The sequence below is a fragment of the Bufo bufo genome, chromosome 9 (genome assembly GCF_905171765.1).
Source record: "Bufo bufo chromosome 9, aBufBuf1.1, whole genome shotgun sequence".
In the NCBI taxonomy this organism is placed as follows: domain Eukaryota; kingdom Metazoa; phylum Chordata; class Amphibia; order Anura; family Bufonidae; genus Bufo; species Bufo bufo.
The window spans coordinates 47,652,927-47,679,394 of NC_053397.1; the positions used below are offsets into that span (position 1 = coordinate 47,652,927).

At 42.8% G+C, this 26,468-nt stretch overlaps 1 protein-coding gene across 2 annotated transcripts in view; it reads right to left on the minus strand.

Moving 5' to 3' along the window:
• DPYD (dihydropyrimidine dehydrogenase) overlaps positions 1 to 26,468 on the minus strand; it is a 1,571,083-nt gene that overhangs the window by 1,151,180 nt on the left and 393,435 nt on the right. For both annotated transcript variants that reach the window (XM_040406865.1, XM_040406866.1), the window contains exon 4: positions 7,580 to 7,667. In XM_040406865.1, coding sequence (XP_040262799.1) covers positions 7,580 to 7,667 — 88 coding nt within the window. The remainder of the gene's footprint in view (positions 1 to 7,579; positions 7,668 to 26,468) is intronic.

The window sequence follows — 26,468 nt, forward strand, 5'->3', positions numbered from 1 at the left end:
GCAAAGCAGTAATCAAAGCAAAAGGTGGCTACTTTGAAGAACCTAGAATATGACATATTTTCAGTTGTTTCACACTTGTTTGTTATGTATATAATTCCACATGTGTTAATTCATAGTTTTGATGCCTTCAGTGGGAATCTACAATTTTCATAGTCATGAAAATAAAGAAAACTCTTTGAATGAGAAGGTGTGTCCAAACTTTTGGTCTGTACTGTATATCAAGTAAATATAGGGAAAATAGGATCCACTAATCCCAATAGTCCCAATATACTCGCCCTCCTTGTGAAATAATCTTTGCACAGATCACAGAGCATGCCTCAAAAACTCTCTTTAAACCCTTATCGCATTTTTACATACATGTACATGGGGAATGTGGTGCCTTACCGCATTCCTACGTGCATGTACGTGATTGGATCGGGCAAGTGCAGGAGCTGCACCCGCCCGATCCGCAGCACGGGCCCGGCTGTTACTGACAGCCGGGCCCCTGCTGCATCTGCCGGCATCGCTGTATGCGGTTATGCCGGCGGATTAACCCTTTCACATGCCGCGGTCAGCATTGACCATGGCACGTGCAGGGTTTACAGAGAGAGGGGGCTGACAGGGGGCCGATGGTTGCCATGGCAGCCCCGATGCCTTAGATAGGCATCGGAGCCTGCTATCTACGGAAGACCAGGAGATCAAGCTGGCAGGCTGGGTCTCCTAGGCAACTGTTAGCGTCTTACTGTGTAAGACGCTAACAGTTCAATTCAGTACAATACATAATGTATTGTTCTAAATTGAAACAGGGATCAAACCCTAAAAAAAGGTGAAGTCCCACAGTGGGACAAATATAAAAAGTAAAAAAAAAAAGTGAAAAAATTAGTTTCAAGTAAAAAAAAAAAGTGTCATTTTCCCAAATGAAAGTAAAAAAAAAAATTGTCAAGAAATTGGGAAAATAATAAAAGTAGACATATTAGGTATCGCCGCGTCTGTATCGACCGGCTCTATAAAAATATCACATGACCTAACCCCTCAGGTGAACACTGTCAAAAAAATAAAATAAAAAGTGTGTTAAAAAAACTTTATTCATCACCTTACATCACTAAAAGTGCAACACCAAGCGATCAAAAAGGCGTATTCCCCCCCAGAATAGTACTAATCTAACCGTCACCTCATCCTGCAAAACATGAGCCCCTACCTAAGACAATCGCCCATAAAATAAAAAAAACTATGGCTCTCAGACTGTGGAGACACTAAAACATGATTTTTTTTGTTTAAAAAAGACAAGCGTTTTTTTGATCTGATGCGTGTACACCTCCCAGCTATTGTATGTTTGATAGAAACACATCTTACCGGGGAGACCTCCAGGGTGGCCACCAGGGGATGGGCTGCGCACACATATCACTCTACCTTTTCTAGTCACTCTAGGGGAGTGACTGTCTACATTCATAGAACAATTGATTTTACGTGCGAGGCATCTTCTGTTGACCACCAGGGGAGATTTGTCTTATTATACTGTAAATTGTCTGGGAAGATGTGCATTTTAGCTTTTGTCTATATTCCACCTCCATTCTCTTTCTCAGTACTTAATTGTTTGTTAAAATTTATTGATAAATGGCCAGAATGTCCTACATTGATTATTGGAGACTTCAACTGTGTTATCAACCCTGCGGTAGACAGGGTTTCTATGGGTGTCTCGGGAGACTCCGTCGTTCAGGGGTCCCCCTTGGCACATTTTTGCTCTGAGGCTGGGTTTGAGGATGTTTGGGGAAGTCTGGGATAGGGGAGAAGGGTTTTCTCATGTATTAGTAAATTAGGTAGATCTATGTCCAGAATAGACCATGCCCTGATTAATAAAAAAAATATCTGCGGTATGTAAAAGGCATGAAGTACGAGATTAGGTCATTTTCGGACCATCTACCCCTACTCCTCGAACTCTGCCTGACTCATGATAAACAAACAGGGAGGTTTCCATTTAGATTAAACCCCTATTGGCTATCAGTAATAAAGAAACATGAAATGATACAAAAGGAAATCAAGCCAATTTTGGGATACTAATTGTGGTTCAGCTAAAATCCAAGTAGTATGGGATACTTTCAAGGCCTATATGAGGGGAATAATGGTCAGTAGTATTGCCAATTTGAGAAAGTACGGTAAAAATTTGTATGGGAAAAATTAGAAAAATTTAAAAAAACAAGCCTCCTTAGCTCCACAATCTTTCTATATAAGTAGGACATTGGAAAATAGGGAAACTATGCAGAAGACTACACAAGCATACTCTAACTTTTTGCTGGAGAAGGCTCAACAGAGTCTTTTTTTTAAGGGTCAAAAATACTTTACGGAATCGGGGCGACCAGGGAAACTTCTATCCAGAGTGATCTCGAGTGAGGAGTCCAAAAAAAATATAGATACCATTCGATTGGCTAATGGGAGGATAGTTAGTGGACAAGACTTCATAGAGGAGTCCTTCCTTGACTACTTCAAAGGCCTTTATAGAGCCGATTCTCAGATCACGGATGAAAAGATGGATTCCTATCTCGATGGTATTGTTTTTCCTACTATTTCCCCGATTTAAAAGAAGGTACTGGGGGCTGACCTCTCAATTCAGGAGCTCAAAGGGGCAATTAAATTATGCTCGGGTAATTCCACCCCTGGTTCAGACGGACTCCCATATGAATTCTATACTAAATATAAGGAGGTTATTTTTCCTAGATTGCTGGCGGTCCTTGCTGAATCGGTGGAGGAGGGGAACCTGCCGGGTTCAATGATGGAAGCGGTAATAATACTAATTCCAAAAAAAGGTAAGGACCCCACAGATTTGGGATCCTATAGACCAATCTCATTGTTGAATGCAGATGCAAAGCTCCTGGCAAGGATTTTGGCCACAAGACTCTCTGGGGTCATCTCCTCCATTGTCCATCCTGACCAGAATGGTTTCATCCCAAAAAAGGGTACTCATTACAATCTCCATCGGCTTTTTGCTAATATGCAGGCTCCTGGGGGGTCTGCTCGTTCCATCCTGTCATTGGACGCCTCTAAGGCCTCAGACCGGGTGGAGTGGCGATTCCTGTGGAGGGTTCTGGCCAGGATGGACTTTGGGGAGAGATTCATTAATATGATTAAATTACTTTATAGATCTCCCACGGCTAAGTTGAGTATTAATGGGAACCTTACTATTAGTTTTGACTTAAGTAGAGGTACTCGCCAGGGCTCCCCATTATCACCATTCTTATTTGATATTTATATTGAGCCTTTGGCTTTGGCCATTAGGCAGGATGCACAAATTAAAGGATTCGGAATCCTGGGTGCGGAGGATCGCATTTATTTATATGCGGATGATGCTCTTTTTTTTGTAGAGAATACAGAAATGACTGTTCCAAGAATCATCCGCATGGTTAAACTATTTGGTGAGGTATCAGGCCTAGATATAAACTGGTCAAAGACAACTTTGATGCCATTAGATCCGGTGTCCCAAAAGGACTCCACGATAACCCAGCTAGATATTGTTGATACTTTCCGATACATGGGTATGACGATATCTCCCAAGGTTGAAAACTCTGTACAACTTAATTTGATCCCACTGATAACAAAAACTAGGGTTAAAATAGGGACTTGGTTGAGACTCCCTCTATCTAGAGCTGATAGAGTCTCACTGGTCAAGATGGTGATTCTGCCTCAATTCCTCTATGTTATTAGGAATATACCAATTTGGATAGAGGATAAATATTAATTAATGACCTAGTCTGGGGAAGAAAACATGTGAGACTTAAACTGGAATATTTATATAAACCTCTGGAACAGGGGGTTTAAATCTCCCATGCTTCAAAGGTTACTTCATAGCTGCTCAGCTATGGATGTGTTTTAAATGGCAAACACTGAACCAGTTTCACGAAACTTAGCAAGCAGTTTGCTAACTGTAGCATGGGAGATGGGTGGTCTCGTAGGGTGTCTTGCATTGAAATCTGCTGCAATGACCCGGTTACTGCGTTCACCAGACATCAACACAATTTCTATCCGCTCCTCACGTGTTAACCTCGGTGACATGTCAATGGCTGTAAACAAAAAGAAACTTGTAAATAACTCATGAAAGAATACAGTTACGTTAGAACCAAGCCCACCATTGTTTCTCTTGTGAAATTCCCAATAAGTTTGATGTGTCACATGACCCTCTTCCTATTGAAAAAACAAAAGTTGGATTCAAAATGGCCGACTTCAAAATGGCCGCCATGGTCACCACGCATACTAATGTGCCACAAACAGGAAGTTAATATCACCAACCATTCCCATTTTATTAAGGTGTATCCATATAAATGGCCCACCCTGTAGATACCTTCCAAAATGCAAGCCAGCTAGGACTTCTGAGTTCTGGATCGACTTTATGCCAAGCTTCTAAACACTTTCCCTTCTAGATATATATTGAATTCAGCCATGTGGTCTGCTTCAACCAATCATCTGAGATGGACATAGCGAATGTGGAATATCTTTGCTAACATTTGCTTTACCAGTCTTAGACTATGTTGACTTGCAGATGTAGCCAGCATTAAAGTCAAAACTGATGCACTATATCACTAGCTTATCTCACTAACTTACAGATGTAGCAGGGTTAACACACATGCTTTATGAGACATATTATCTAAACTAAATGCAACTAAATGCGTTAAGCAATTGCTTTCCAATGGCTTTTGTTTCAAGATAACGCGATGAGTTAAGAAATTTGAGTTAAGAGTATGTGTGTTACCCCTGCTACATCTGTAGTTTAATTATTTGCAAATCTTCCAAAGCTTAAAGGTGGTGTTAAGTTACATAGCTGGGATGGCGCACTGATTTTGGTGCTGGCTACATCTGTACATTATGGTTTTTTTTTTCATGTGAACAAAGATTCCTGACTACAATAAATAGTGGAAGCTCAAATGCCAGTTGCACAGTTAGTGACAAGGGCTCATTTTGTGTGTACAGACTCTATCTAGCAGCACACCTATATGTTTGCATTAGGGAGGAGCAGGCTCTTGTGTCAACACATGGTGTACCTAAAGCACCGTACTCTCTAGAAGATTCCGAGCTGAGGTATGCAGTAGAACATGCAATTTTTAATGGATTCATAAGGCATCTGTAAAAAAAAAAACTACCGAATTCTATTGGTGCTGTCTTACAGATCTTGAGCAAATTGAAGTGTCCAAAGTGGAGATTGATCAGAATTTTAGGAAAAATTTTATTTGCCACAAAGCAGAATTTTCTTGTGCTTTGTGGTAACGAATCAATTTTCCCAGAAATGGCATAAAAAACAAAAAAAAACAAGAAGAATATAAACTCCAGTTTATGCGATGTGACAAATTTCATCTAATCGGAAATGAATGAAATAATTTTTGATTAAATGAAATTTGTCACATCGCATAAACTGGAGTTTATATTCTTCTTGATACAATGGGTGGGAACCCGACTTCCAGTACCGTACCTACAACAGGGTGCCACGAAGTTCTTTCTTCAATTAAAAAACAAAAAACAACATACTCACCTCATCCATGTTATTGCGATGAGGCCGCCAAGGCCATCTTGATTGAAGATCCCACATGAAATATTGTGCACAGTGACATATGATTTCACCACTCCGGCCACCATGAATCACGCACCACGTAAGATTTTGTGTGGTGTCTTCAATCAAGATGGCCGCAGTGGCCTGTACGTGCTCAAATGGAGTATTATATATTTTTTTTTACTGGATTAACCCCTGAAACCTCTCACTGTTATTCTCAGATGCTGTGATCATCAATGAACGCGGTATCTGAGGGGTTCAGTAACAGGGGCGGCACCATCACTGTTCCACGTCATTGCTCCCGCTACTTACAAAGAAATTTGCTTTGTGATGAAGTAGTTCATCACAAAGCAAAATTTATTTGTGAAATTCAGCAAAGCAGCCAAATTGAATATTTCTAAACTACGCTCAACACTAATGGTCATGTGCATGAAGCCTATGCATAAAAAGCATCAATGAATGGCAAAACAGGGAAGAAACCAGCAGAAATAATAGTTCAAAATTAGTTCATGATGTGATTATGTTCTAATTATTAATTTACTTTGCATGTGACTTCATCTGATCAAAATGGGAGTGTTTTTGAAGGGCTTTGCTTCTAATATTTATATTTTGTGTAATGCCCTTAGGCAGTGGCGTACATAGAGATGTAGGGACCCCATAGCAAGGATCAAACCAGGCCCCCCACACAGGATAGAGTTTTCACCTCCAGTAGAAGAGATAATCCCAACTAAAAATGGTCCCCCTCTTGCCCTGGGCCCCATAGCCAGCGGATGGTCTGCCGCTATTGTAGTTACGCCCCTGCCCTTAGGTTGTCTCCTGAAAAAGAATATTCATACTTTCTTGCTCCACTCAGCTCTGACCCTCTGCTTTCTTCATCTTCCAGTCCCACCTCTCTGCTTATAGTCACATCATCTCTGGAGCAATGCGTGTCACCATGTCCATGACCAGTCAGATGTAAGCAGTGCAGGGACTGGAGTCAGTGGAGGACGGAAGCCGCGTGGAACAGGCTAGCATGAATCTTCTTTTTCTTTCTCAGGAGGCAGGCTGGAGCATTACATAAAATATAAGGGAAAATCCCTTTAAGTTTCAACTAGATAAAAATGACCACTGATCTGATAAACGTTTCGATAAGTGCAATGCTAAGGCAAGGTCAATTTTCTAAATATTGACGCATGTCTCCGTATGCAAAGAAATTATATTTTTTTATATTGTGATGGCAGAGATTATTTCATGAATGCTGGTTGTATCAAATTATCATGGTACCTACTGATATAGATGCAAGCATGACTGAGATTCGGTCACGATTTCGGAACACAGCATCCGTAGACTCCTCATCCCTAACCGTGATTTACCTGTTGTTGCAAACAAAATTTTTGTACTACAGAGCCCTAGGCACTTACTGCTTGAAATGGCACCGTATTAAGGGCTTATTCTTTCCTAGAAACAATGCTTCTAGAGGAGAATAGCTCTATGTTACAGTGTGGAAGATGACAAGTTATTTTTCCACTAGGGCCCAACATAAGTCTATGCTCGGCATGCATGTTGGTACCTGAATTCCTTGGATATAATAGAGGCCATTTTGGCACCAAAGATGACAGAAATTTAATCAGGCCCAGCATGCATGTGGAACCTACACTCCCTGAATTGTATGGTAGCCGTCATGGCACATAACAGGTAGAATTTAGTGTTAGGAACCCGTCTTATAGAGATCGCCTTGACGTGCGCAGACGGGCTCAAATAATTTTGTACAAAATGTATTTGCCAAGCATCTCTAATTTATAAGTATAGCACTAGCAATTATTATTCATTTTTGTACTCTATTTGGTTTGCAGAGAGCTGTTGCATTGCATGTTTTGTTTTACCATGTTACAGCTCTGTACGACTCAGAGGTTGTATGGAGCCATAGTAAATATTTGTGTGCTTATCCTCATTTCAAATTCAGCCTTGTAAACTGTTTCATACATTATCCTCCTTCATATGCAGTATAAGTATACAGTATGTGATTCTGAGTATTATTTCCCAGTGGAGGTGTCTTAGGATTTGATACATATATATGCTAGACGGTTTTACCTTATTTGCAATACTTGTGATGAATGACTTAATATCCAAGTTAGTCGGGCAACTCTTTTGACAAGGAGCATCTGCACATTTCAGGCACCTGTAAAACAAGCGAAAATGATAAATATTTTATAGGGCAAGGTATTTTCTCTTGCACTATAGGAATGCGACCATTAGAAATGAGAGGTTGTGAACTCAAAAACTGAATTACATGCAACAAATTACATAATGCACAAAAATCAATAACGGTCCCCATAACATCACCTTTTGCAACTAAATCTTGTAGTAACACAATAAGAGAGCATGCCTAAAGCTTTACTTTGAATATTGCATGTAAAAATGGTCTAATTGGTCATAAAATTATATATTTTTTAAGAGATTTCTCATTAGAATTTAAAGGCTTGTCTGATTTCAAATACCTAGTCACAGAATACTGAGTTAACAGGATGTTTAAAACCCTCATCTGTAAAAGCCCCTTTACACTGCCCAAACATCCGGCAGATTATCGCTAACAAGTATTCGTGCAAACACTCGTTAGAGATAATCTACTGGTGTAAAGGTTCCATAATAAAATCGTTCGTGTGGTCACCTAAATCATTGTTTGCCAGCAGCAGATCATGCATTCTAAACAGCACTCTTCTGAGAGCAAACAATGATTCTGCAGGACAAGCAGTTGCATTAGCAATCACTGCTACCCATACTGTGGAGGATATTTCTGCATGTAAACGCAGCTTTCTCCACCAGTGACGAGTAGGTGATTGTCGGGAAGGAACACTTCCTTCCTAACATTCATCTGCTCAAGGCAGAGTGGAGAACACTCTGGAGGACCCTGCATGTCCACATTATGCAGACAGGCTCAGTCTGGCCCACAGGGGTGCAGGTGAATCCCCTGGTGGGCCCCTGAGCAAGGTGGTCCCCTATGTCCCACTCCTTGCACAAAAGGCACATAACACAGTAAACTTACTGCACTACATACAGTCAGGTCCATAAATATTAGGACATCAACACAATTCTAACATTTTTGGCTCTATACACCACCACAATGGATTTGAAATGAAACGAATAAGATGTGCTTTACCTGCAGACTGTCAGCTTTAATTTGAGGGTATTTACACCAAAATCAGGTGAACGGTGTAGGAATTACAACAGTTTGCATATGTGCCTCCCACTTGTTAAGGGACCAAAAGTAATGGGACATAATAATCATAAATCAAACTTTCACTTTTTAATACTTGGTTGCAAATCCTTTGCAGTCAATTACAGCCTGAAGTCTGGAACGCATAGACATCACCAGACGCTAGGTTTCATCCCTGGTGATGCTCTGCCAGGCCTCTACTGCAACTGTCTTCAGTTCCTGCTTGTTCTTGGGGTATTTTCCCTTCAGTTTTGTCTTCAGCAAGTGAAATGCATGCTCAATCGGATTCAGGTCAGGTGATTGACTTGGTCATTGCAAAACATTCCACTTCTTTCCCTTAAAAAACTCTTTGGTTGCTTTTGCAGTATGCTTTAGGTCATTGTCCATCTGCACTGTGAAGCGCCGTCCAATGAGTTCTGAAGCATTTGACTGAATATGAGCAGATAATATTGCCTGAAACACTTCAGAATTCATCCTGCTGCTTTTGTCAGCAGTCACATCATCAATAAATACAAGAGAACCAGTTCCATTGGCAGCCATACATGCCCACGCCATGACACTACCACCACCATGCTTCACTGATGAGGTGGTATACAGTACTTAGGATAATAAGCGGTTCCTTTCCTTCTCTTTACTCTTCTCTTCCCATAACTCTGGTAATAGTTGATCTTGGTCTCATCTGTCTATAGGATGTTGTTCCAGAACTGTGAAGGCTTTTTTAGATGTTGTTTGGCAAACTCTAATCTGTCTTCCAGTTTTTGAGGCTCACCAATGGTTTTCATCTTGTGGTGAACCCTCTGTATTCACTCTGATGAAGTCTTCTCTTGATTGTTGACACACATACACCTACCTCCTGTAGTGTTCTTGATCTGGCCAACTGTTTTGAAGGGTGTTTTCTTCACCAGGGAAATAATTCTTCGGTCATCCACCACAGTTGTTTTCGTGGTCTTCCGGGTCTTTTGGTGTTGCTGAGCTCTTCTTTTTAAGAATGTTGCAAACAGTTGTTTTGGCCACGCCTAATGTTTTTGCTATCTCTCTGATGGGTTTGTTTTGTTTTTTTTCCGCCTAATGATGGCTTGCTTCACTGATAGTGACTCTTTGGATCTCATCTTGAGAGTTCACAGCAAAAAATTCCAAATGCAAATAGCACACTTGAAATGAACTCTGGACCTTTTATCTGCTCATTGTATTTGGGATAATGAGGGAATAACACACACCTGGCCATGGAACAGCTGAGAAGCCAATTGTCCCATTACTTTTGGTCCCCTAACAGGTGGGAGGCACATATGCAAACTGTTGTAATTCCTACACCGTTCACCTGATTTGGATGTTAATACCCTCAAATTAAAGCTGACAGTCTGCAGTTAAAACACGTCTTGTTTGTTTCATTTCAAATCCATTGTGGTGGTGTATAGAGCCAAAAATGCTAGAATTGTGTCGATGTCCCAATATTTATGGACCTGACTGTATATACATTCAATGTACAGCACCTCAACCAGCCTATGTTCATATAAAAAAACTTGATAGATTGTTAAAGAAACTCCACAGTTTATTAATATAGACACGATCAGAGCTGAGATGACTTCTAGTATAGAGGAAAGCTACAAGTGTCCTCTTCTCCCCAGGACCTACCTTCTCAATGTTGCTGCAGGCACCCCCATATTCAATAATCTGGTAGCATCTTGCTGCTGTGTGAGCAGGTAATATTTGAATGTATCTGTACGGTGGGCCCCTAAAATAAATTTTACTGGTGGGCCCTAGGCACCCCAGTCCGAGACTGTACGCAGAAAGTCCATTAATGTCAATGGTATCTGTGCAGTGCTTCACTTCAACTGTGGTAGCACTGAAGAGGAATGAAAGGGGTTATCCAACCCCTAAAATTCCCCCTATAATGGCCTGGCCCCCGATATAGATTATACCTATCCCGCTTTCCGGCATCCGCGCCGCTCTTTATCGCCGCACAAATGCAGCATCTCCCCATTGCACGGATCAAAACATCCGTCGATGGGGGGGGGGGGGGCAGGGGCAGATTAAGTATATCATAGGCCCGGGGCTGTTTACCTATCTTGTGCCCCCTTCTTCCATTTGCCCCGACCATCTCCCCTTTCGTGTTATTTTTTTGGGGGGGTAAATATTAAATAAAACTATACCACATATATAGTATAACATTCCCAGCCTCTCATAGTGTATAGTGTACAACACCCCAGAGTATATAGTATACTACAGTATATAGTACCCTGATAGCAGACATTAGCCTCGGGCCTCTGCTGTTTGAAACAGCATAAGCCCATCGGCTATGGTGCCTTCTACGCTTGTGGGCGTCATATTTAAATAGACGAACAGCACTGTACATTTACGGTGCTGGTAGTTAGGGATAAGCAAAGTGATCTTCGGATCATAGAACATCTATGATCCGAAGCTCGCTTTACTCATCTCTACTGGTAGTGTAGGAGTTAAATAAAAGGTTAGGGTGGGTTCACATCACGTGTTTGCCATCTGTTTAATGTATACGCTGAGGAAAGAAAGGGATAGCACAACACACTTCTATGCTGCAGAGTCTGGTAAAAAAAAAAACGTATACGTTAACATAGACATATTTATTTATTTTTCTTTTACAATGGAACTCTATAGTGAACATATGACACTGCATGGCTGAGGCATCCATTAACATATGTACTTTTTGCATATGTTAAATGGATAGCAAAAATGTGATGTGCACCCAGCCTTCCCCTTTAAGTTTGATTTATTTTTAGATACCATAGGTATAAAGCAGAGGAGCGCCTATAGCGTTAATCACTGCAGCAGGACTGTCCACACTAGTCATTGTGACCCCTGTGACAGATCTTCTGCAGGTCTCACAGCTCAGCTTCTCCCTTTGTTATTAACCAGGAGCAGAGCTGAGCATGTTCCACCATATCCCATCCTTTTACCTTTGAGGAGGGTTAGCTGGAGTAACACATGCCTCAGGTCCCATATTAAAGAATACATGTGCACTAGAGAAGTAGAGTCTATGCTCCTATCTGACCTGACCCTAACAGCTGTAAATTCTGTTTTCCTGCTGAGGCAAATGGCCGGTTCTCCTGTCATCAATTCTCACCTCACCCTGAGCTCCATCACTCAGTCAGAGTGCTTCTGCTGCTTCCTTCTGACCTCTCAGCTGGCCTGGGAGCGCAGCAAACAGGGCAGCCCAGTAGTTTACCGCCAGCAGCATGGTAACCCTAGCTAGCGCTGGGATGGAAACTTCCACTGAAGACATCAGAGAGGGGCGGGCACACCAGGCACCCAGCTGCTAGCTGATTGGAGGAGGTGTTGCTGTTGAGTTCCTCCTCTTTATCCTAACCCTCCCACCTGCTGTTCTTAGCGCAGTGCTAGTGCTGCGCTTAGTGACAGCTGAAATTATCAACATATAATGGCACTTGGGTGTTTTGGGATGACATTGGGCCTGGGGCTGCCGACCAAAATGCCCCTATTATAATCCACCATTGGGGGGGAAGGGGGACAGCCAGTAGCATGCCGTGACAGTGACCAACCTTCCTAGCGTCACCCGCGATGCTAGGAAGGCTCATCCCGTGTCGTGGCCTGCTATTGGCTGCCTCCCCCCATCACCAGATGTGTTGATCTACGCAACTGGGAGCCACAACGGCGGCCTTGCAGGCATCAGAAGCTATGTAGGTGTCGGAAAGCAAGGCAAGTGCAACCTGTGTGAGGGGCTCCAGGCATTATAGGAGTTGGATAACCCTTTTAACTATTGCTGTGTTCCCCTAGTAGCTGCAATTGATAGCTAGGGGATCCAACAGCAAGATAGCTCAGCTTATTGTATATTAAGCTTTTAACAAAACATCATTGTCCAAAGTAGATAACACCTCCAACTAGAGAATGAAGCAAAGTGTATGTGGATCTGCTATGTCACTTGAATAGACTTGACTTGGGGCTACTCCTCCTTTAAACCCTGTACAGGGATCTAGACTGTGCTGCATGAGAACCCACAAGCTAATACCCCTACTAACAATTTCTGCTCAAGTGACTGTTGATCCATGAGGGTCAAGAGACACCGGTGCAGGACACCAAGGGATCAAGAAAAACCGTAGTCAAGAATGGGTCGAGATCAGTGCAGGCAGACTACTTACAGTCCAATAGACAGATACGATGTCAAGGTGAGCAGTTCAGGGCTAGTATGGGGTCAGGTGAGGTAGCAAAGGGTCAGATCCAGAAGTCAGGCAGAAGTCGGTACATGGAACAGGCAAACAAACAGCACACTCATGAGGTAAACTAGCAAACTAGAAGTTATTGCTCTGGAAGATTACCCAGGGTAACCAGCCACAGACTGGGGAAGATTAGAGTATGCATGCTTGGATGCTACTGACAGTGAGAGGCATTTCCAGCAGGAAGAAGGCAATAGGGATAGTGGTGGGACTGTAATACTGGAGCCTTGAAACAATGAACAGGGTGAGAAAGACAAGTGAGCAAGAAATATTTTTTGGCTTGAGCAACACTACAAATAATTCTGAGCAGAGCTTTTACAAATCTGTAAATTCTTATATAGATCTTTTTATAATGAAAAAGTTAAATGGCCCTCATTCTTAATAAGAGTAACCAAAAATGTTAAAAGGCTAGAGGCACATATGCACCCTACAGTTAAATAGAGCCAAAGGGACTTTGTGTGTTGTCACTTAGAGATCAGCAAATCGATTCTAAACAAATCAAATTTGACCAGAATTTTTCAGGGGAAAAAATGGTTCAAATCTGAATTCAAATTTTTGTTGATTTGATTCAAGCAAATTTCTCAAAATGGCATCAGACATTTTTCAGATCAGAAGACAAGAAAGGTGAAGGAGGATAACATGACCCCTTAGTATTTTCAGACTTCAGAAAAAGATAAAAAATGATGCTATGATGTACACATCTATAGGGATCTGCTCTATTGAAGGAGAGCATGTTAGTTCATGGAGACAGCGCCAAAGAACATAAGAAGAACATTTATTTTGAAACTAATAGGAATCTCATGAGACTCTGATGTACTCAATATTAATGTTCTGGATCAATTTTTATTTTTCTCTGCCAATCTCGCTCTGAAGAGATTAATAGTAAGATGCCTTGGAACTTGGTTGAAATCCTACTGTGCTATTCTGGAGACCATGGTCAATTCACTTTACACTACACCAAGCACCTAAATTCAATTTAAAGCTCTGAAGGCGAGAAAGTATTGATGATGAATTATGTTTTATTGCTCATAGTGCTGGATAATTCTACTTTTCATAAAAATAAAGATACTCATTATAATGGCTGCAAAGTTAAATAGCTTAACATAACAATCTCTTGGATACTGAATATCTCATAGTCAGACGTTGTTGCGTCTAAATAAATCTCATTCTCTGAAGTGTCTTGGTCAATTCTTTATTCATACAGTAGTTGTGATCAGACAATACATTAGTGATTGCAGCTGGAAGCACAATCACCCAAGAGCTGCTCATGCAATCTGACACGGTTGCATTTAAATAGATTTCATTTGCTTAGTGAGTAATTTTGCTACTGACAATTATAAAGCACTTTGGACCTTTTCTCATGGCAGACTATAGAAACAATTTCATTCCTAGCATTCCTGTCCTGTGAAAATAATCAGAAGAATGGTGTTTATTGGGGTGCACAAGATAACTAATACCACTCCCATAAAAATATATACCAAATATTTACTAAATATATACTAAATACTAATATATACTAAATATATACTAAATACTAATATATACTAAATATATACTAAATACTAATATATACTAAATATATACTAAAGAAGCACTTCGACAAAAATATTTATTCTCTGTTCCATTAGAAAAGTGCATGATGGAACTTGTAGTGATTTATTTTTATTTTTTTACTGGTGGTTGTAGTTATGAGTCAGTTTCTCCATTCATTTCTAAAGCCCCTTTCACACGGGCGAGAATTCCGCGCGGGTGCAATGGGTGAGGTGAACGCATTGCACCCGCAATGTATCCGGACCCATTCACTTCAATGGGGCTGTGCAGATGAGCGGTGATTTTCACGCATCACTTGTGCGTTAGGTGAAAATCGCAGCATGTGCTATAGTCTGCGTTTTTCACGCAACACAGGCCCCATAGTAATGAATGGGGCTGCGTGAAAATCGTGTAGCATCTGTAAGCAAGTGCGGATGCAATGCGCATTTCACGCATGGTTGCTAGGAGATGATGTTAGTAAATTGATTAAAGTCCATTTACTATATTGTTTTCCCTTATAACATGGTTCTGAATACAGAATGCTTAGTAAAATGTTGCTTGAGGGGTAAGAAAAAAAAAATTAACTCATCTCATCCACTTAATTGCGCAGCTGGCATCGTCTTCTTTGTTCTTCCTTGAGGACCTGCAAAAGGACCTTTGAAGATGTAATCGTGCTCACCACGTGGTGAGCGCGGTGACGTCAGCGCAGGTCCTGCTGAATGAAGATAGAAGATCCTTCTATCACAGACAGAGCTGCATAAACAGGCAGATGAGCAGATGCATGGATCCTGTGCGGAACGACACATGGAAGTCACAGGTGAGCCCCAACGCCAAATGCCAATTTCTTAACCTAACCCCTTGCCTCCAGCCCTACTGTTAAAGGCATACTTGGAAAACATTACATACAGAGCTACAGAACATACAGGGTAATACAGCGCCACATACTGTGCCCACTGTGCTTCCCAATACTATACTGAAGAAACAGATAATTCCCCTTTCTCTGCCCCCCTCTTGCCCATACCTGGTGCTGCCTGAGGCAATCTCCTCACCTCATCGGTGGTACACCGATTGGAAAAGGAATAGGATCCAGATGAAAGCACAGAGCACAGTAATGACACTGCTCTCTATCTCTCAGAACTGCCAAAAAACTTCAGAAAATGGCTGCTGGGAAGGTTCTTATATAGTAAGGGGTAGGCAACTTTCCTATTGGTTGCTAGGGATGTTGCTAAGCTCTGACAAAAGCATTGCAGCCTTCTCATTGGCCCACAAGCAAGAAGGGAGGTTACTGATGAAAAAAATCTAGAATATTTGCAATTATGAATATATAGCACTATAGTCTACATCTTTGCGATTTCTCGAAGTGCCGATAAAGATTTGCGATAAGAATATTCACGATCAACACTAGACCCCATATGGAATGACACATGGCGGTCACAGACAAAGCTGCACATACAGTCAAACAAGCAGATGCCTGGACCCCATGCATAACGGATGCATGGCAGCCACAGGTAGAGCTGCAAAGACAGGCCGCAGAACTGGACAAGGTGACATTGATGTCTCACTAGGTGACCACACAGACAAGGCAGATGGAATATCCATAGGTCAGGTGCATAGATCCAGCACCCAGCAAAGCTGGAGACAGACTGACCTCCAACCGACAGCACACAGGTTAATATAGCAGGTTAACAAGGTCATCTGACCACCTAGCAGACACACCCAGACAAAACAGGGAACATTGACCGCACACAAACTAGGAGTAACAAGAACCACAGCAGGGAATAGTTCACACACAGGTCACATATATTGCAGCCAGCATGCCCAAACAAACAACTGGTATACACGGAATCCACCATAGCCAGTACGAGTGAAAGGGCAGCCAGCCTACACAGCCATAAACTGTGATAATAGGGAACTGAACAGTGAAAGTGCAGGGAGGCCAATAAAAGCCACAGTTCACACACGGGAAGCCACAACTACATGTTGATCATAGCAACCAACCTACATGGAATTCACTGCAGCCAGTACGCCAGAGAGCTGCTAAAGCGAGTACATATGGTAACCCGTGACACAGTGAACTACACTGTGACAAAAATTATTGTGGGGTTTAGAACACATCCATGGATTACATGGAAATCCCATCAGTTTCAATTAGAAATAGGTATTGGTTTATTTGCCCTTCAGTAGTGCTGTAGGAAAGCTAAACACTTGTCCAAGAGAGGGAAGTGCAATGCTGTACTAATCTCGTACCACTGTCTTTTCCTACTTGGACGATCCACCCTAAACTGTGGCCCCAACTGGACGGCGGTCCCTTCCTCACAAATTCCAGAGGACCTAAGGGGCAGAAACTGAACTGACAGAATCCAGCAAAATAAATAACAAAGTGCACAAGTCACACAAGCGGAGGTCAAACACAAAGAGTTAATTAAAAACGAAAACAAGAGACAAGGGACGTAGTCGTGATACAAGGCCAGGAGTCAAATATGAGTCACATCAAAGTCAAAAAATGGCAGGCAGAAAAAAAGAGTCACCACAAAGCCAAGAATCAGGGTATCAGAAGTCCAGAACAACAATAAGAGCCTAGTATGGCGCATAAGACCAAATCATAGAACACTGTGGCCAGCAGCGTACCTGTTTAAATACCTCACCATAAGCAAGCATGGGACGTCGGACTGGATGTCAATGGCCCCACTTGAACTGGAAGTGACAATGACTTTTCAGCACACTTTTGTACCAGGCTGCCCTGCAACCCAGGCAGCACTGAAGATAAGAAGCCACGTACAGTGAAGGAGTGTGTAGAGGTAAGTACATGATAACATGATTGCTAGTGGTTCAAGCAGGACAATCCTTAATTAAGTTTAACATTAGAAGACAATTGTAATACATACATTCACTAGTATAACTCTATTAGGAAAACATAGCGATGGCACTATTTTAGCAGTCACAGTGATGGGTTCTCTTTAAAAGGTTCTACTGACATTTTGTTGGATATTTTCTATTTCAAATGTCCAGATTAAAGGAGGGGTCCAGTGACCTTTTTCATTACTTCTTCTACATTCTAAACAGAATATTTGCTAGCCTACCGTATAGTATATTTAATACTTTGTGCAGTTTTAAGCAGACATTAGGTGTATGTGGCGATATTATTTGCCTTAAGTGCTCCAAAATCAATTACATTTTACAGTTACAAAGAGACGTGCTAATTGTCACTGAAGATAAATTTATATTTACAGCACTTCAGACATGAAACACTTCTACAAACTCAATCCAAATGAGTTGAATGTTGGCTTTGAAGTGAACAGACAGAGAAAATGACTCATGTTCAATTGAAGACTGTTCTGCAGTTTCTACAGTTTGCAGCAATCATATTAATTGCACAGTTTATTAACCCTGCTTTGCTTATTTCTGTCCGTGGTCTAATCTTACAAAAAAAAAAAAACTAGAAAGAATGCAACGAGAATTAACAATAGAAACAAATAAGGCCCAATTTGCATTTGTTTTGTTTTTATGCTTTTTTTAACGGTTTGTAGTAAGTATAGTGCAGTCTGCAGCACTCTCCTTGCAATTTAAAAAAAAAAAATTCTACATAAACCCTGCGGAAACCTGATAAACAGTCAATAAAATCTGTCAGTATTTGTCCAGATCATGTCTCTATTATTAACAGAAACCATGTGACTGTTTTCTTCCCTTTATTTTACAGGCCTAAAACAGAGAAATTCATATTAATATGTTTCCTTCTAAAAATATTAGACAATTGAGGTGAATTGAGGAAAGGCCAGAAAGATCATTTCAAATAATCAAAAGTCAAATGTGGGTCCAAGGAGAGGTTGTATAGTAACCTACATTTCTGTTCTCCTCTTCTGTATTTTTCAGCCAATCAGGACAAATTGTCAAAAGGAAAGCTATTAAGGCTCCCTGAATCATGCAAATTCAGAGGTAGTAGAGCCTGGTGGTGAGAACCTGGAGGGGAGACACCTAGTGGACAATTTTCCCCTTGTCTGAATCTTTTGTGTTCTGGCAGTGGGTGTGGAACCACTGTGTCAAATAACAGATTTGACTTTGCACTACTCCTAAGGGCATTATCCTGGCAGACCCCTGGTTTTCACTGTTCAACCCCTGTATAGGCATCCAATAAACAGTCCACAGTCACGGCAGGCAGTGAAGGATTTAAACGGAGATCAGGCACTGGTCAGGTCAGGTAGCAATCGGTCAGTATCCAGGAAATGGGCAGAAGTTGGTACAGGGGCAGACAACTACAACACACCTTTGCTGTAACTAGTAAACTATGAACCTATTTCTCGGGCACATTCCCATGGGAAATTAATGTGACAACAATGTTGGCACTGATGACAATATCTGGCCACTTGTGGGGTGGATTGTTTTTAATTTGGGCCAGGTGTACAGTTTTCATTGTCCATCGTTTTGGGGAGGCAATCAGGGACATGAGCTATTGTTTAATGTGTCTTTCCTGTAGCCTTTCACAGCCACTTTAATTAACAATGTGGTGCCTTTTGGTCTAACTAACAAGCCAGCAGATGTATGGGAAAGGACCTGCTATTACATCACCTATGGATTGCATTAGCCCACCTGCTGTGTATTTGGAGCTGTTCAGCCTGTCTAGCTGAAGTGGAAAAGCTGTGTCATCAGAATGGCATTATATAGTCAGATTGAACTGACAACTAATGTTGGAACAGCCATGATTATCTCCCACCAATCTTGTGGGGGGCCAATGCACTGAAATGGACACTGAAGAAAATAAAAGGGTGGCTGCCCCTGTCGTCAACGGCTATTCTACAAGACGTCAGTCTAGGGACTACGGTTCTAGCTGGTGGACTTCAGAACTGCTCTTCTTCCCAACCTCGAGCCTACAGGTTTGGTTGGAGAGTCCAGGTGGACCCGATCGAGTCACCTGGCCACATGCCTCGATGTGCATGGCCGGCTCCCTAAGCTTGCCACTACCTCCTTCTCAGTGGGTGCCCACCTAAAGCGATGTGCTACTAGCTAAGGTAATTGGTCCTGGGTCCTCCCAAAGTCGCGGAGGTTCAATCCCTGCCAAGTCAGCAGAAAGGTGAATTGCTGTCACCTGTGCCATCCTGTGTCTTTGTTGGGGCTGTACTATATGCTGCTGACTGTTGGTTATCCAATAAAGTCTTCCCGGAGCATTGTACACTCACCCTGTGTTGTCTGAGTAGTGTTCCACCCACAGGAAAGGAGTACCGGCATTCGATGCAATGAGCCCTAGCCTTTTGCGGTCTTTATAAAGATAGCCAGGCCAGCTGACAAGAACACCCGCTGACCCTCATGTCTCCACAATGAACCCTTAAGTACCCAAAACTGGCCAGCCATTGGCTGCTGTGAATTAGGGTGCATGCATTAGCCCTTTAAGAGCCGGGGGGAGCGTGCACACCCTACAGACAGCGGAGAGGGGCCTTACCATCAAGAAGCAGGCTGCGGCCTGGATGGGAAGATCAGTCAGGCAACACTGGCAGAGAAGATTAACAGAGTGGTGCCTGTGCATAGTAAAACAGTTTTTGTGATGAGGAAGTTTGTTAACATTTTATACTGCCTGTGGATTAGGTAGCATAAAGCCGCTGACAGGTTCCCTTTAATATGAGTCCTCCACGAATCATCCATGTGCTTTCCACATCTGCATGTCCATTCCTCAAAAAGATACATTATGTCCTATACCAAAGTGCCAGAAGTGGGGTATCCGTCCTGGAACCCCAATACATGTTATACTTGTGTTGGTTGGGTTATACTGTTAGCATTCACCTATGCGTATCAGTGCTAAGTTTTGTCTTTTTTCTCTACCAGCAGTGGGGTATCCACCCAGAACCCCTTGACTATATGTTTTGTATTGTGATGCATCTTCAGGTGTATATTTTAATGTATATCATATAAAGGTTATATTTTATAAGGATATTTCCCCACACTCTTTCATTGTGGGCCACTCACAGCTATACCAAAGTGCGTAAACACGGACCCAAAATCAGTGGGTCTGCAAAGAAAATGCAGATGGTACGCGCACCGCATCTGTATTTTGTGGATCTGCAATTAGCCTACAATGGCCATGTACATGAGGCCTTAAAGGGATTCTGTCATCAGATTTTACCCCTATAACCTAAATATATCCTCAAGTCCGAACTAATAAGAAGAATCCTAAGCTGGCCTTATTAAACCTCACTGTAGCTCTATTTTTCAAAAAAACTGTTTTTTATAACCTGCCAATCACTTGATTAAGGTGCCCAAGGGGAGGTCCGTTAATACAGGGTGCCCGGCCGCACCCCTCGCCGTCCGGTGCCCAGCGCCGCCTTCCGTCTTCATCGCCGCCTTCCCTGTCTTCAGCGCCGCCTTCTACAGCTCAGCGCCGCCACTGCAATCCTCCCGTCCCTTTGCCAGATCCCGCGCCTGCGCACTAGGCTCTGCCTGATGCGCCCGTGCGGACTCCTGGCAGCGGCTTCATTGATCGAAGTGCGCATGCGCCGGCCTGATGCGCACTTCGCTGAACCCTAATATGACCTGCAGATTGGCTGAGCTTAGTGCGCAGGCGCGGTATCTGGCAGAGGGACGGGAAGATCGCAGAGGCGGCGCTGAGCTGTAGAAGGCGGCGCTGAAGACAGGGAAGGCGGCGATGAAGACGGAAGGCGGCGCCGGGCACCGGACGGCGAGGGGTGCGGCCGGGCACCCTGTATTAACGGACCTCCCCTTGGGCACCTTAAGTAAGTGATTGGCAGGTTATAAAAACCAGTTTTTTGGACAAATAGAGCCACAGTGAGGTTTAATAAGGCCAGCTTAGGATTCTTCTTATTAGTCCGGACATGAGGATATCTTTAGGTTATAGGGGTAAAATCTGATGACAGAATCCCTTTAAATGAATCTGCATCTTGCCGCTCATACGACATAAGGTGCGTACTGTATTTTGTACAACACTACTGCCGCTGCCATATGTACCATTATGGACCCGTACAAATAATCACAATAATGGCCCTTTTCTAAATGTGCCCCTAACTTTACATCAAACGTATTCAGCCCTTACCTCCAAACCTAGCAATTATAACTCCTGCAGCATGAATTCAATCAGATTAATCTACCATGATAATTTCCATTCAATAAGTCATGTTAAAACATTTTATTCATCATTTTTTTTTTTTTTATGCATTACAGCCTAATAAGCATGTAGCATGAAGCAAGCAGACGCTGAAAGGACAACAAGCTATAATTAAACTAGAGATTTTTCTTTCCTTCACGATAAAACTAGGTAACGAAACACGACGGAATAAAAAGATGCTGCTTGGCAGCAGAAAAGCCATTGCGAAAGATTACTAGTTATGGCGAAGAACATTCTCACCAAATCATTTCTCTTTTAATTATTGAGCTGCTGCAGTTTGCATATAAACAGCTGCTGCGAATGTCACATGCAAATGAAGCCGGGTTGGGGGGGAGGGGGGGCGCAGAACCAAAATGTAGAGTTTCGCAAATTTATTTATTTATATTTCCTATTACCGTGAATATGCCGCTACAGAAGGCTCCTTAGAATAATACCATCTTGCAATTCTCCAAGCTCTGCACAGACTAAAGAGCATCGCACTGCCATTAATCCCACTTATCATTCTGACAGCTTAGTAATTACACCACTGCTCTAGCCAGGTAGGCCTAATAAAATATCAACTGCTGAGTTAGAGTACATGCTGGAGAGATGTTTTATTAAACTTGGGGGGGGTTGATCATCAAGTGACATTACCGTTGACCTATTTTTCTATTTGACAATAAATTATACTTTGACCATGCCATAATAGATATTACAAAGTGCATTGGCCAAATAGAAAAAAAAGGGTGGCGCATTCCACAAGCTAAGCAAATGGTATAAATATATAAAAAAAACAGGAAAAGCACGCCAAAATGATATTACCTAAATTGTTTTAAATGATTGATCACATGAGAAACCACATCCATACTGCTTAAGGAACAGTAAAGCAAACTGCAATAACCATGACTTTTGCGTAATTTTTTCATCAAGCGGCCTTTAGCTAATGCTGGAATCTGACGTCTTTCGATATTCCGGTTTAGCGGTTATTAAGAGATTTTCAAGTTGTGGATTGTTTTGCCAGGGAGGAATTAAGAGGCAAAGACTGGTGCCGTCCTATGTTCAGAAAAAGTGTGAGAGAGAAGCTGAAAAGTCTAAACGGAAATGTATAAAAAGTTTAAGTAAAAGATAAGTGGGCAATTTTTACAGGATAATCATAGAATGTCAGATTACTCTTTTAGAGAGTTAACACTTTCTGGATTTGATCTGCTGTAGTATAAGTTTGAGAGGTATAACACAAGCAGCTACATTTTTGGATAACTAAAGTACCATTCAGATGATGATCGTGTATTTTGTTTGTATTATGTATTTTGCATTTCTTGTTATTTTGTAGCAAAAATTAAAGGAGCTGTCCAGGATTTAGATATTGATTTGATATCTTCAGAATAGGCCATCAATATTTTTTACTTGCTTATATACTGCCAATATATTCAGCAGTGCCCCCTGTAAAGCTCACATTCTAGATTCCCTAGCGGTAGGCCTTTGGATAGTGGGAGGAAACTAGTGAAAATACAGGCACATTCCATGTGTAATACCCCAGACCTGGGGATATTACTATTTTGTTCTTTAACGGCTGCATTCTTATATGTTTTATATGCAATTCTATGTAATGTTATATATGTCACATGTACTATGTCATTTTATCTATCACGGGGAGGTATTGGCTGCCAGTGGCTGCCTGTAACAGGGTTTATCCAGCCTGTTCCATAACTCCTGGTAGAGTGGTCTGGTCTAACTTCATTCCAGGAGGCAGGAGAAGTCTAGTGTACATCTATGGTCAGAGTTAGGCGGGGACGAGAGAGGTCCTGTCCAGATAGTGGGGGAGAGAGGAAGCAGTTCATAGACCACCAGCTTCAGAGAACTGTATGGTTTCCCCTCTGAGGGAAGTTTATGATCCAAATGTATGCTGCCATAGAGTTGGGAAGTAGCTCGTACAGCACCAACTTTAAAGAACTGAAAGATGGACTCAAGTGAAGCCTTGAGATCCTAAACAGCAAAGTGAACTGCACAAATGCCCTTACAGACATTGCTGTGAGGCAAGGGATTATGGCTAAATACACCCATCACCAAACAACCACTAGGCCAGCAACATAGAAGTGTAGCACTGCAGTCATCCAATCTGCCATCATATCTTCTCAGCTGGTTCCAGTGAAAAATTACACTAAAGCATACTGCTACTGTATGTATTTTCAAGTTCTATGTTGCACTTAATAAAATGGACTTCATTCTTCTGTGCTATAACTCTCACTGCAACGGATCACAGGGAGCGACGGCCTGAGTTTGGACACCATGACGCTACAACACTACATCAGGACCGCTATCACTCCCAGCCTCTACACTGGCTCCCATGGCCGCTTGCTGCACATGCAGATGTTGTCCTTGGTCAGATTTGAATCCCCTTCATTCTCTGCAAAGCACCAGTACTTACCACTTATCGGTGGGGGTCCGACACACCTGCCGATCAACTGTTTTGTTGTAGCTCTGCTGCTGGAAGTGAATGCTGGAACTACACAGCTCCATTCACTATGTTGTGGATGAAGCTGATTACTGCAGTTCTGTTTTCATTTCCTTCGATGGAAGCAGTAACTGCTCCATCCACTATATAATACACAGAGCCGTGCAGTTACAGCACCAAACTCCAGATCTCGACTTACAAGGTAAAAGATGAAATGCAGAGGTGCAGATCTGATATTGATGACCTATCCTGAGGACAGGCCATCGATATCAAAATACTGGAAACCCCTTTTAATGTTAAGTTAAAGTTTTGCTATGACTCCCTTTTTCTGATTTTAATAGTGTTTTTTCCCCAAACATTTTTGATAGACACTTAGCACTATATATGGGTTTTTATCTGGAATTTCTGAAGTCCTAAATAAAAGCCTATTGAAAAAAAAATGTCATACCCAGTGAATGCTGCCTTTTGATAAAAAAAAGCCTCTGACCCTAAAAACACTACTGTCACGGCCTTTGCTGTGTGCTCCGTGACACTTTTGCCATGCTTGCAGTTGCCCTAGGAAACTTGTTGTGGTTACAGCATGCAGGGGCAGTGTCACGGCCTTTGTTGTGTGCGCCATGACATGGTTGCCACGCATGCTGTTGCCTGCGGAAACGGGTTGTTTTTTATGCTTGTGTGTGCACTTCCCCTTTAAGTTGTAGCCTCCCTCAATCTGGTGCTGTAGGGGTTAACTCCCTGACTGGGTGTGGTCACTTGGCCTCTATCTCCTGTGGCTTCCTGGCTGGAGTCTGTTGTACTTCAGCTGTCGTTGGTGCTGGAGCTCTGCTCCAGTCCAGGGTGTTCTATCTGCCCAGTCCTTGAGGGCTACCTTGTAGGACATCGATGTCATCTGCGATGTCACTATTTTGTCTCCCTTGTATCCTCAGTGTACCCAACCTCACTTGTTGTATGTTTGGTGTGGGTTTATGTTCAGGGTTTGTTGTACATCTTGTTTGCTGTTACATGTCTGGGATGTTGTTGGTGTTTGTCCCTGCATGTGTGCAAGACGTTTCCCTGTGTGTGTTGTACCTCCGGAAGGGGCCTTGTTTCCCGGAGGGGTGAACCGTAAGTCTGTATGCAGTGCTGCCTGGGGCTGCAGTGTACCTTGCTGTTTCGGGCTTACCGCTCGTTCACACTTGCGTTCTTGTCTTCCGGCATAGAGTTCCGTCGTCGGGGCTCTATGCCGGAAGAATCCTGATCAGGATTATCCTAATGCATTCTAAATGGAGAGAAATCCGTTCAGGATGCATCAGGATGCATCAGGATGTGTTCAGTTCCGGAACGGAACGTTTTTTGGCCGGAGAAAATACCGCAGCATGCTGCGCTTTTTGCTCCGGCCAAAAATCCGGAACACTTGCCGCAAGGCCGGATCCGGAATTAATGCCCATTGAAAGGCATTGATCCGGATCCGGCCTTAAGCTAAACGTCGTTTCGGCGCATTGCCGGAGCCGACATTTAGCTTTTTCAGAGTGGTTACCATGGCTGCCGGGACGCTAAAGTCCTGGCAGCCATGGTAAAGTGTAGTGGGGAGCAGGGGAGCAGTATACTTACCGTCTGTGCGGCTCCCGGGGCGCTTCAGAGTGACGTCAGGGCGCCCCAAGCGCATGGATTATGTGATCACATGGATCACGTCATCCATGCGCATGGGGCGCTCTGACGTCACTCTGGAGCGCCCCGGGAGCCGCACGGACTGTAAGTATACTGCTCCCCCGCTCCCTGCTCCTACTATGGCAACCAGGACTTTAATAGCGTCCTGGGTGCCATAGTAACACTGAAAGCATTTGGAAGACGGTTCCGTCTTCAAATGCTTTCAGTACACTTGCGTTTTTCCGGATCCGGCGTGTAATTCCGGCAAGTGGAGTACACGCCGGATCCGGACAACGCAAGTGTGAAAGAGGCCTTAGGCAGTATCAGGAGTGCTGGATATCTGTGTGTGGTGTTGTTTGTACGGTGTTCTATTTGGTGTGTGGGCACCTGTACTTATGCACGGGTTCCAGTCATGGTCTGCAGCAGGTAAGTGTGTTTCTGGTGTTCTTACCTGCCGACTCTGTTGTTGCATATGGTCTTTTCCTTTCCCTGCTGCTAGGCCATTTGAGATTCCTGTTCATCCGTATCTGGGAAGAACAGGTCGTCTCTCCCCTCCTATGTGAGGGATTATAAGGGCGACTCAGGGCCAAAGGTATCCAGGGTATGAGTCGTTCTACCATCCAGGTCCGCTCATACGGTGAGGAGTTAAGGTGAGGATTAGGGACGCTTTAGGAGGTGACCTGCTCCCTGATTCCGGCGTCCTGGCCTAGCTGCTTCTCCTTTATACCTGATATTGTACGGTGGGGGGTTTTCCCCACTCCCCACTCTGACAACTACAAACATGCCAACAAGAAAAATGCACATTGTGACTCTGCAAGCCACTCCCCTTTCTGCAAAGTAATGCCCCTTGACAATCTGGAAACCTGAAACAG